We start from the raw sequence: 13,055 nt of genomic DNA, 5'->3' as shown, positions 1-13,055 counted from the left end.
GGGGAGAGGGAAACGACAACGAGGCGGTTACAGGCAGCGGCGGCGGCACACTCTTGCTTTCACACACACACACACACACACACACACATATACGCACGCACAGGCACACACACGCACGCACGCGCACGCAAACACACACACACGCTCGCGATCACATGCCGGCTTCCTTTTCCTGTGTTTCATCTGAAGGGCAGTAGCAGATATGCATCACTTCTTTCAACTTTGATTCATAAGGGAATCGGTGGTGCGGCGACTGGCGCAACAGCAGATCACACAACTACACTCAAAAGCACCAATCAGCTGCCTGTAACGCACCGTTTCCTGTGGCTTACGCTGGTGATGCTTGCTCTCCGTCTGCCTGAGCATATCGGCACGTTTGATACAGATCTCCACATTTCAATCCATCTCATCAAACTCATTCTCGCCAAGACTGACGTAACGCGCTTACTGGCAACACCCGCACCTTTCAAAGACTTCTCAAAATCTCTGGATAGTTCTACAGTTTCCCTCCGACACGGCACACAACGTCAGTGATACTTCTAGTGTCAGTGATACTCCGCTGTACAGGGAACAGGGTTTATTAACCTTTCCCAAAACATGGGAAGCCTTCCTTTTCTCACTGCCCACACCTCCCACTCTTAGTGCAAGGCTTTGTGCCATCGTACTTCAACTGCCACGTTGTGCTGACTCTCCCCTCACTGTCTGTGCCACCAGGCAACTCACTCAGAACGCTTCTGCAGCCTGGGCTTCAATCTATCAGCATATGCCCTTGTCTCACCTGTCCTTTTGACTCTCCTGAATAGATTCCAACCACAGTTTGTTAAATTCAAGACGCCGCCGACAGCCTTGAGTAATGAAGAGCATGTCTACCTGCTACACTACATCAGACTTTATACCCAGCACCACATTTCTGCTATAGATCTATGGGCATCCTCTCCACAAGCCCACATATGAAACTCACCTTTTTTTCCCCCCACTCACTGTCTGCCCCCTAGAGGTGGAATGAGGTAACTGCTACTGCCAGTGCTGTATAGGCACTTCTCTTCAGATTATAAAACACACCTACTCAGATTTCACTTTAGTCCCCGGAATGCCAGATCCCAGGTCCTGTGCTTCGTTCCCAGCACAAGACCACCCCAATCCTTCTAATGTATAAAAACTAAGACAGCATAATGTAGCTTGTGTGTTTTTAATCTACAATTCTTCCTCTTCTTTCTTACATTTTAAGTTTCACCATAAACATCTATAAACTAACAGCCTGGGACACCAGATAAAATGTTCATTCTACACACATTAGATCCAAAAGAATATAAATTGTCATCAGTGTAAATTAAATAAATCAAAAGCATAAAATGAAGATGGAAAACAAAAACAAGCTTGCTAAATGGGAAAATGACTTGTCATGCTTGTAATGACAAAAAGTGGAGGGATCTCTGACATTTCTAACCACTTGGAAGAATCTGCCTGCTCATGAAATTGACCATTGTGTTAATATGAATAGTAACATTCATCTAACTCTATATTCATGTGCAGCTTTTGGGGAATTTAATTACCAGAGCAAAGCATAACAGCAAATCATGACAAATGATAGACATGTGAAGCTGGACTTTCTAAATGGCAAACCATTGTGCATTAATCAGACCTCATAAAAGAAAGAGCACAGCGAGCTACATGCCCTTCTATCAGAGGGGGAGGGTTGAACAGCGCGCACAAAACCACAGACTGGAAACAGATCGTTCAAAAAGGGTGTGCCGCGTTCTCGGACAGAGGACAGACCGAAGACAGAGACAGAGACGGAGGAGAGAGACAGATAAGGACAGAACTACCAACCCAAAGGGAGAGCAGCAGGGGGAGTGGAGGGGTCCATCTTTAACCTGGAGCTCACATTAATTTTCCTTCCTCTCCTGTCTACTGACCCCCTGCACTCTGGCCCTGATGGGTTTGCAGCGGAAGACGGAGGTGCGACAGGCGGGATGGAGGTGGAAGAAGAGACGACAGCACAGGGATGAGCAGCAGGACAGAGGCAAACTCATGAAAGATCCAAACTCATGAAAGATGGAAAGCCTTGGAGTGATTGGAAACACCTGAAACAGACTACTGCGTTATCCTTATTATATTACATATAATTACATCAGGCTGGTTTGCTTTTTCTAAGTTTGAAATGTGGGTTTTATAAACAAGTTAAATACTGTAACACCAGCACTCAGTGTTAGTACATCTGCCCCCCACTGTTTACAAATTGGAGGCATCATCTCATCGTCTCATCTCAATTAGTGAGCTGATTAGCTGGCCAGCTGGCCTGTGAGCCAGTTGTCTACACTTTTCTCTTTAGCTGTTCAGCTCTTCACGTCTTTTGTTGGTCAGCAGTTAATTCATCTACATTTTTACCATCACATTTAAGGAAATGTATATAACTGAGCTGTCAATCTATCATAAAAAAATTTGTTTACATTTTTTCGTATTCACTGATAAAACAGAAGATTAAAGTTGGTTGCACTGGAGTATCTGCACATTCTGTTAGATCCTCCACCTCTTGCTTTTGTCTGGGTTTACAGCTGTAACTCGCTGTCTGATTCTGACAGTTCCTGTTTAGCTGTGTGTTTGTTTTATTAATTTATATTACATTATTCATATTTATTCATACATAAATATATTTATTCACTCATAAACATTATTCATATTTATTCATTTTCATTATTCATTTCAGTTTTGTGGTACACAGTTTTTTTAGTGCCACTAGCCAGCTAACATTAACAATTTGGAAATTGTGTATATGTGCTGTGTAGCTGACCTTTTGAAATTGATTTTCCATTTTTGATAACAGCTGGTCATTTCAAAATGGAATCAAGCTTTTACGGCCACATAATTCGTTGCACAGAACCCACTGCAACGCACCGAGCAGCCTTAAATTGTTTCAACCAATAGATTAAGGGGGAAGAGGTGTGCATAGTGACATCTTGCTACACTACCCTGGAAGCATGGATTAATTAACAGACACCCAGTCTGCATGCTGGGTGAGTAACCTTCTCAGTCCTGGTGCAACCACGGCGTTTTTTCAGGAGAAACATGCACACTAGAACGCGAGTGACTTTCATTTTCCGAGCGGCTGACAGGCTTGCGGCAGTGAGAGGAAGTGGCCAGCCATTCCTGAGATGGCACCTCCGCCTCCTAAAGCAGCCCTGCTGAGCTTCTGCGCTCGAAACAGACCAGCGAGAGCCCTTCAGCTGCTGTTTTTCTCACACTTCTCTTCAATTTGCCAGCGAGAAAACGACTCACTGCGAGCTCATGACACACATTGTTGTGTTTCCTTGTAGATTAGTAGATGTGGGAAGGTGGTTAAATCAACACATGAGGACAACAACTGAAAGCGAAAAAGGGAAATGTGAACTGCAAGGAAATGGAAAAACAGAATTTTCCCTGATTAACAACGAAAATGTGGTGCGCACATATTCACAGACTTCAACTGCTTTGACAATCACATGTCGATATGCCTGTCCGTCTTCAAGGAAAACTGATCTACACCCTTTTTTTCTACTTTTGCATTTTCTACTTTGGTCCTAGCACATACAGGTGATGCAGAGCACACAGTGACTGAGGATGAGGGAGGGAAAAGGCTGTCCAGGCACGAACATGAAACTTTTTAAGACTTACCAACAGTTAAAGTACCTTTAGGTTTGGGTGGGACAGGACCTAGGAATCCAATGTTGTCATAGAAATTATGAATTGCACTGGGATTAAAGTTTGGTCCTGGAACAAATTAAAACAACTGATTACACAACATGCTCTACACACGGCTGGAACAAGTGCACACAATCATCGGCAACGACAAATGAGCTAGGCCTCACAATCAGCCTCTAAAACACAGCTAAGAGGATATGGGGTCAAATTCATAGGAAATGACAAACTGCATAATACATTACAAATGTCACTGTTCAGAGACATCATACAGCAGGAAAAAGCACCACATGTACAGTACCAGTCAAAAGAATAAGATAACGGGAAACATGCATTCAATGACGTTTCCTTAAATTCTAGAAGTTTGTTTCGTAAACAAATATAAATAGCGCAGTTTATGCCTATGTATGAATTTCTTTCCAAAAAAACGTTTTATGTTTTAAAAAAATAATTTTGGCTACTTTAAAAAAATATAAGATAGTTTTGATTTGTTTAACACAATGATTTTTGATTGGATTTGTTTGTTTTTTTTTGGGTCACTGCATAATTTCATTTGTGCTATTTCAAAGTCTTTTATGTCTTTACTGTTATTCTATAAGGTGGAAAAGAAACACCCATCTATGAGTAGGTGTGTCCGAACTCTTGACTGGTACTCTATGTATTTTTCACACGTCTCTCCAGGGCGGCCTTCCTGCACGGGCCCGTTGGGCCGGTGTTCTGTTTGGCCGTTTCCCCGAACGCGGCCGGCCCGCTCGCGCTCAGTAATGCTGAGGGCGGAGAGGTGCCATGGGAGCCGTAAATCGCTCCGCTGCCAACCAGCAACAGGATGCAATTCAGGAAACAACTGCTTGTTAACATTACAATGGCAGCACCTTGGCGGCGTGTGAGCGGCGGGCCCGGGGGGGGGGCGTTACTGGCAGAGCCAGATTACAGCCATCCTACTGCACTCTCTCTGTATGTAACAGGGATGGGATCTCACAGGCCTGCCTCGGTCATAGAGACCATTTACTAACCCTCTGGATAAAAGCCGGGAAGGCAGGTAACTAATTTTTACATTCTATGAAGTAAAACTGGCATATCCAGTCATTTAAAAGGGTCCAGGACTACTGCCTTTGGGACCCAATAAGCAATCAATCCTCTGCTATTCATGACTTGAATAAGCTGGTTAGAATCATGTAAGCAGTTCTGCACTCATGCTTGCATTGAGGCATCGTGATGTATGGCGGACCCCTTTTCTCCAGACATCAGAACAGGTCCAGGTTACAGTGACGCTGACCCCCACAGAGCCGCAGTGGAGCTTGTGTACCTCGTGTTTGAAGGAGGTCGATTTCTTTGGTTAAGCAGTCGATGTCGATCTGCAGGCTCCTGTTTTTGCTTCTCAGCTGCTTCATTTCCTCAATCTGATAAAAGAGAAATGAAACAAGATCATAAGTTACCATCAGGAGCTGAGAGGAAGGGGGGAGGTGGAGGAAGGGAATTTCTACAGAAGTGTTTCATCAGAGTACCACTGGAATCGAAGTGACCATCACTGCAACTTGAAATTCAACAGAAGTCAGGAAGCATTCCAGGCCCTCAGGCGACTCCAGTGCAGTGGTGGAATGGGGCGGCAGTGTAGCTTAGTGGTTAAGGAGCCGGACTCGTAACCAAAAGGTTGCTGGTTCGATTCCCCACTGGGGCACTGCTGCTGTACCCTCAACCTACAGTTGCCTCAGTAAATATCCAGCTGTGTAAGTAGATAACACTGTAACCAATGTAAGTGAGAGCGCCTGCTAAATGCCAATAATGTAATGTAATGGTGGATGTCTCCTCCCACACTGTGCCCATAGCGTGGGCCTGCACAGCGCTGACCGCCCCAGCAGAGGAACACCACGCTTTCACTGCAAGGACACACTTCATCCCGCCGTGCAGAAAGCCAGCTGCAGAAAGCAGCCGACACGGCAGGGTCTCTGCCTGCGAGGCCTCAGCAGGCTCACAGCTGCGGCCTCAATATAAACAAGACATTCATTTAAGATAATGTGAGGGGAGGCTTCTGTTATTTCAGAACATTACGCTCGCAAGAATCACGGCTTCCTTTTGGAAAAGAAATGTACGGCTCCACATTTGTGAACTCGGTTGGACACTTTGCTGGACACTTTCAAAAAACGATTTACATATTTATGATTCAATGATTATTAAATATATATATATATATATATGAGTAAATAAAAGATTTATGTAATGCTGCTTTAGACATGTTTGAATAAAAACACACTTTTACACCAAACTCTACATCATATATACATAACAATCAAAACAGATGATTCTGATGTGCCCTGTGGGTCATGTGAAATGACAAAGGCAGAGTTTATTTAACCTCCTCAGACAGAAGGCCCATCAACACAACCTGCTTCCACTATACAAGCAGTTTGCATTTTTGCACCACAGAGGTTCATACTTAGAATTACCACTGTATACAGGAATAAATTAACACAAATCTAAAGCACCTGAATGTCTAAAACCAACAATAAAGGATTTCATACCACAGTTCTACAACAGCCTAAATTAGCAACAAATATGAAAAAGTTTTAGACCAATGGCAGGTTTCTAACTATGAGTTAGTTAACCATTCAAAACTAACATCAGCCATTTTGGTGACAGGTGTCATGGGGTTTGATCTCAGTTTACAAAAGAGCTGCTCATTAGGAATAATCAAACTCTGCATCTGAACAGAAGGCAAAAGGGATTCATTCGCTTTTAATAGAAGTTAATCAGGTGGCATTCAATATGCAGAGCATGCATCTCCATGAGGCCCTGGCTGCTGCTGAGGAAGGGTCAGGCCCACCACCGGCGGAAGAGCAGGGAAAGAGAGTGCAGGCGGGAGGCACTTACAGAGGGGATTTGGGAGACGGAGTTGGATCTCTGTAGTCGTCTCCGGGTGAGGTCGTTCTCCATCTCGTTGACCTCCTCTTTTAGTTTTTCCAGCTTCTTTTTCTTCAGTTCCAGCTCATGCCACAGTCTCTCCATGCGGGCCTTCTGGTGTATCAACAGGGCTGCGGGGGGGGGGGGGGGGACAGACCACACAGAGACACACTGAGCACGCTCTCCTCAGGGCTATGCTGTGACCTCAAACACCGCTCCACACACCCAGCGTCTCCTCCGCTCAGCTCTCCCCCCTCCGCTCTCCCATCTTTACCAGACCACCCCAGTTCCTCTACCTCCCCTTGCCTCTGGCTGGCTCCCAGGGCGCACCCTAAAAATTACATCAAATACACACTGATGATATGCAGAGGGCTTTCTCAAAAAATTATGAAACTAATTTTTTTTTTAAATTATGAAACTAAGCAATCTGTTTACAGTGAACCTAAATTGGAAGAGGAAATGATCTTAAAATAAATCTCTATTTTAGCATATACGGGAATGAGAGGACTGAAAATGTGATAACCAATATATTTAGTCATTTACACACAAAAGCATTTATCTTCTACTGAACAAGACGTCCTTACATTCAACAGTTTGACTCAGAAGTTAAATCTGATATTACTCATTGCTTATCAATTGCTGGAGAACCAGCAAACTTTCAACATCAGTAGATTGTTCCAAGCGTTTTAATTCACCATTTCGTTTTGCTTGTGGGCTGTGGACCAGGCAAGCCAGGTTATAATCTAGGAAGTGCATATACCTGTCATCACTGTGTGCTTAAGTGCCTGAAGAAGTCTCCTGCTGCAGGTAAAAAGGCAGGAGAAACAGCAGACATGCTGAAATACATGGCTGTGCCCCAAACCACATTTTTGCTGACTTGCCCTGAGCACTTCCACTCAAAATGGTTCTGAGTCACATGGTTGACTTGTGTCCCAAACAAGAACGAGGGACTGTTACTTGCCCTCGATTGCTCCCTCTGACCAACTATACATGCAGTCAAACTGCAGTCACATATCCCAGAATTCCGTTCTTCTAATAGCCCAAGGTACGCATTTTACAGGAGTTCCACTCAACCACAGAGGCACAGAAAAAAAACATTTTCAACCAAATTTACCACAGATGGTACTGAATCTTACTGCATGAATGAGCCTTTCACATACACAAGCACTGAACTGTGGAGCCAACAGAATCTACTGCATCTGACATGAAACAGAAATCTTAACAAACTACTTCAATACAGACTGTATTTCAATGTTAAAACTAATCTGAATCACCTTGCAAGTCATCTGGTTTTCAAGTAGCATTTGAGTTTAGAAGTTTAGAAAAATGAAATATTTTATACCAACAGCAGTAGCCTTTTTGCAATAAAGCCAGATTTATAAGACAGATTTTCTTAAATGTGCAGTGTTAAAATCGACTTTCAGCTTTGTGTTCACGTGCAGATGAACAGCACAGCCGAAATACTTTCAACTTTCAACTGTGCTCTTCAATTAGACTTTAATGTGATTTTAAACAAATATGATTTTTTTTGACTGACCTGACTAATATCATATCCCATGTCTGTACTTAAAATGTCTGAAGAAATGGTGTCTGAATGAAAGTAACACACAGCAATGCATACGGCATGCATACTGTCAGCACCGTCATGAAGGCCGCATTATGACTATTATGAGTTTTTTAGTCTCTCTCTCCGAATGACACTATATCCCTCCATCATCATGTGGCACTGCGTAAAGTGCGGACTCGCTCACTTCTGCTCGCCACGTTCACTGGGAGTCGGTGAGGGGAGAGAGGTGCGCAAAACATGAAGGTACTTTTTCCAGGTGGAGAAAATAAAAGTAATATTTAAGCCTGCAAACTAACAAAGAATTTGCCCGCCTGTAGCTAGATTCATAAATGAAACTGTACAAAGCTTGTTAGCTACCTACCAAACCTGTACAACAGCCAGGTTCAGGCTGTAGCAGCAAACTTGTTCCCATGTGATTTAAAAAAAATTATGTATATATATATATTATATATATATATATATATATATATATATATATATCTCACAAACTTGCTTGTGTCTGTTAGTTTCCCCTGCTCAGTTTTGGCTGTGCAAGCAGAAGTTTGCACACAAAAACAGAAAGTGAGTTTTACTGGGGAAAAAAACACGGGCAAAGAAGCTTGCATAGCGTAGCTCTAAGCGTTTTCCCAGGACAGCCATCAAACGGAACTACAGAATAAAAAACGCTGGAGTAAGGTCTGGGGGGGGAAGTGTCACACAGTAGTCACTGCAGCGCTAGGGGTGTGGGACCAGCCAGTCACACATTATTCACCCAGAATTCCTAAAAAGGAAGCACCGTGCTTATGCATCTTTGACTCAGACCGCTGTCAGCGCGGTGTAGCAGCAGACACCCTACGTCTGCTAAATTCTTACAAAGTGTTTACACCTTCGTCGACAAATCTCACACCCCTCCGAAAACCATGTACATTTAGCTTAATGTCTTCCCTCCCACGTCTTTAAGGATTAGAGCGGACACAGCATGGAGGAAAAGAAAGACATAATGAGAGCATGAGTATATACAATTTGGCTGAGACTGCATTAGTGTCAACATTATGGAAATCTAAGTTAAAAACAGGCATAAACATTACTCCTTGGTTCAGTTTCCCTCTTGGCAAGACGCAGTGGAAAAATCATTTACTACCGGTGGATTAAAAAAAAAAAAAAAAAAAAGTATACCATCCCTCATTCTCACATAATGAGGTGGAGGAAGGCCTCTTAAAGGATCCTACTGCCAGTCTGCCACTGTAGAAAAAACTGCTATCCTTTCTTTTTAAGTGATGTGGTGCTTCACTCCTGTTACTCAACAGATACTTCCACCTTTATACAGTAAGAGAAAATGTTTCATCCACATGTTGTGCGTGTATATTAAAGTACGTACCGCATTCATAACCGTGTCTCTCATTATATCTGTGTAGATACGTATCTGTGACAAAATGCTTTCCACGTGCCACAAGGCTAACTTAATCACATGCACAAATCATAAGTCGATCCATACGCAATCGCAAGAGCCTTTTTCTATTTAACCCTGTTTCAAAGTATTCAGATCAACTGAGATCTCCTTCAGCAAGCTGACAGCAAAAACCCCTGATGGGATACTGAGGCCTTCCCACATCTATAGCGGCTGCACATGTACTGCGACCCACAATGCCTTGCGGGTTGAAAGGGGCAGCAAACTTGGCTACAATGAACAGATGCAGCTATAGGCTGAATGTGAAAAAATAAGCAATTTGGACAGGAATGACCAATGGTAAGATGTAGTATTAGGGATACTGGAGTGGCAGTGTAGCATAGTGATAAGGAGTGGGACTCATAACTGAAAGTTTGCCAGTTCAATTCTCCGCTGGGCCACTGCTGTTGTACCTTTGGGCAAGGTACTAAACCCAGAATTACCTCAGTAAATATCCAGCTGCATAAATGGGTACTATGTTAAAAAAATAAGCTATATAAGTCGCTCTGGATGAGAGCGTCTGCTAATGCTTGTAATGTAATGTAATGTAATAACAATGGAGGATCCAGATATTTAGATTAACTGAGGTAACATTGGTAGATCTATCAATCTATCAATCGGATCTATCCATCCGAGCTCTGAGGCGGTTCTGACTGTCTCCCACAGTTGACCTGATGAGCCACAGCTGGGCCGGGCCGGGCTCACCTTGCGTGTAGGCGGCGTCATCGGAGCCCATGCTGGGTCTGCGGGGCTCGCTGGGCCGGTCCCTGTGCGCCGACAACGGGTCCGAGAGGTGGTGCGGGTCAGGCTCGGCGAAGTGCTCCGAGGGCAGGCTGAGGAGGTTGGTGGGCTCGAAGGTGGGGGACACCACGCCGGGGGACACAGCCGGCGGCTTGTTGGGGGACACGGTGATTTTGAAAGTGTACTTGGTATTGGGCTGGGTGACCACCACGCGGGGAGAGGTGACGGCGCCGCCGCCGCCCACCGAGGCGCGGGACTTGGGCGGATGGTGGTGGATGTAGGCGGGGCCCATGCTCACCTGGCCCGACATGTTACGGGCGCCCGAGGGCCCCTGCAGCGGGGGGTTGGCCGAGATGTAGACGGTCGGGGGGTTGCGTCCGCCGCCGTCGTCCCCCGCGGCGTTGGCGGAAATGTAGAACTTGGGCTGGGAGCGGGAGCCGGAGGGGGCCGTGGCAGCGTCGTCGGAGGAGGAGGCGGTAGCAGCGGAAGGCGGGCTGGCCGAGATGTAAACTGTGGGCTGGCTGCGGCTCAGGCCGGGCCCGCCGATGCACAGGGGCGCTGTGGAGCAGGCGGAGGCCACGCCCACCGAGGAGGAGGAGGAGGGGCAGGAGGAAGAGGCGCAGGAGGGGCGGGGCCCGCCGCCCGAGCGCAGCAGGGCGGTGGTGCCGGAGTTGCACCGCTGGGGGGACTCCAGCTTGATCTCGATCTGGTTCTTGCGCGGGCCGGTGGAGATGTTCTGGATGTTGTACTGGCTGAAGGAGGCGGAGGGGGCGGGCGTGCCGGGGGCGGGGCCGGCGGAGGACCCGCCCCCGGGCGGGGCCTGCAGGATGGAGGGCGCCTGCGGATTGGTGGGCGAGCTGATGGGCATGTAGACGTGCGAGGTCTGGTGGCCCTGTGACTGGTGCGGTGAGGTATGTGAGGAGGAGCTGTGCTGGGAGGGGAGCGCCCAGGACCCGGGCAGCGCCGACGGGTGGGACGAGATCTGGTACACCTGCGGGGGCTGGGAGGTGGGGCTGTACTGGGCCCAGCCGGCCTGCTGCTGCTGCTGCTGCTGCTGGGCCTGTCGGGTCGTACCGGGCTGCGTGACGTAAGGCCGGATGTAGATAGAGTTACCCTGTGGACTGTTGAGGCCGGGCTGGGGCCCGCCGTGTATGTGCAAAGAGGTGGGGGTGTTGCGGCCCGTCTGGATGTTGGGCGCCAGGGTGACGGTGATGGGGTTGAAGCGGGGGGCCTGGTGAGGCCCCCCCGCGGAGTGGCCCTTGCCGCCCAGCTGGTAGAGTCCCAGGTGCTGGGGTGGCTGCGGCTTGCGGGCGGCGGTGTCCGTGGCGCCGAAGACGCCGAGGCCGGGCGGCGCCTGTGCGGGCGCCGACTGAGGCTCCGCCGGGAAGAACTCGCTGTTGGGTTGGCCCGTCTGCAGGGGCCCGTCGCTCAGGCTGTGGGACAGAGTCCGGCTGCCGTTCATCCTTAGGCCGTCCCGCGGGGGGGGGCGCATGCACATTCTGAGACTGCAGGCCCAGATTCAGCTGGGTCATGTGATTGCGCAGTCTGGACAAGCCCGGGTCGTCCGAGAAGCTGAGGTTTCCCTCGCCGTACAGGTAGCCCGTGCTCACCTGAGACAGGTATTCGCAGCAGGCGTCCAAATTGTTGTTGTTCTGCAGGAGGAAGTGAAACACTGGGTGAAAAGTTGCCCAGGAAATACACAATAAAAAATTATGACAAACCCTCGTGTTAAACAGTTTTCCACCTTTTCAAATGTGATCTGAATCCCAGCCTGGCCTTACTTTCACTAGCATTGAAAAGTAGGCCAGTCATAAATAATTCAGTAGCCAATGGTACGTGCATTTTCGGATCAATTTCACTTTAAGAGACATGGCAGTTTGCAGTATGTACACAATCGTATTAAACAGTGTAACCGAGCTGAGCCCAAATGATATAGCCAAAGAGCTGAGATAAACTACTATTAGTTCTGCTGTATGTGTGTAGAGTATCTGTACTGTTCTAGTTTCAAAGTTTCAAAACGTACGCGATATGTTCGGAAAGGACCTTGTACACATCTAAGATAAAAGGGAAAAGTTTTACTCAAACGACCCAACTAGAGGGAAACTTGGTGCTTTCCTTGTTTATTTTACAACCAAACAGGGAGCTCAAGCAGTAGAAGAAGGGCTCTTATGCAGGCCACCAGTGATGAAAACAAAGACAACATTCATGTTTGCAGAAATGTATCTTGCTTGGAGGGTCTGAAGCTCCCAGCTGCACTCAGTGGTCACGCTCACCTGCAGAACGCACTGGGAAACGACACCCTCTGGCACCTCAGGGAACTTCTGGCGCAGGTCATGCAAAACCTGGATGTCAATCTGGTGGCTTCCCTGGGCCATTCGTGTACCGCCGGCTCAGAACTGATGGCTCCTTCAGCAGACTCAGCACCCCGCCCACAGATTCAGCATCTTCTGCAGGCAGACAGCGCCGAGAGATGTCAGGCCCTGCTGCTGTTTCCACATAAAGCCCACGAAAGCCCACGTGCCCTTCACACCTGCGCACATACAGTGCACGCGCACAAGCATACACACACGCGCACACACACACACACACGCGCACACATACACGCTCACTCTCACACGCACGCACGCACAACACACACTCACACGCGCACACACACACACACACACACACACAGACACTGCATACCCTGTGCTTGCAAAGGCACCACATGGCACACAGAAAGAATCGCAAGCTGTCGACTCCTGCTCC

At 47.2% G+C, this 13,055-nt stretch overlaps 1 protein-coding gene across 1 annotated transcript in view; it reads right to left on the bottom strand.

The window, feature by feature from the left end:
• The window catches only part of tab2 (TGF-beta activated kinase 1 (MAP3K7) binding protein 2), a 40,853-nt gene that overhangs the window by 1,374 nt on the left and 26,424 nt on the right, over positions 1-13,055 (bottom strand). The window contains 7 exon segments of the mRNA XM_036549577.1: positions 1,831-1,932; positions 3,652-3,747; positions 4,982-5,075; positions 6,544-6,704; positions 10,272-11,793; positions 11,795-11,959; positions 12,581-12,754. Of these exon segments, the coding sequence (XP_036405470.1) occupies positions 1,831-1,932; positions 3,652-3,747; positions 4,982-5,075; positions 6,544-6,704; positions 10,272-11,793; positions 11,795-11,959; positions 12,581-12,682 (2,242 nt within the window). The 5' untranslated portion in view covers positions 12,683-12,754.

The sequence above is a fragment of the Megalops cyprinoides genome, chromosome 17 (genome assembly GCF_013368585.1).
Source record: "Megalops cyprinoides isolate fMegCyp1 chromosome 17, fMegCyp1.pri, whole genome shotgun sequence".
NCBI classification, from domain to species: domain Eukaryota; kingdom Metazoa; phylum Chordata; class Actinopteri; order Elopiformes; family Megalopidae; genus Megalops; species Megalops cyprinoides.
Note: the sequence above shows the minus strand (reverse complement) of the source record. Positions and strands in the feature narration are given on the sequence as shown.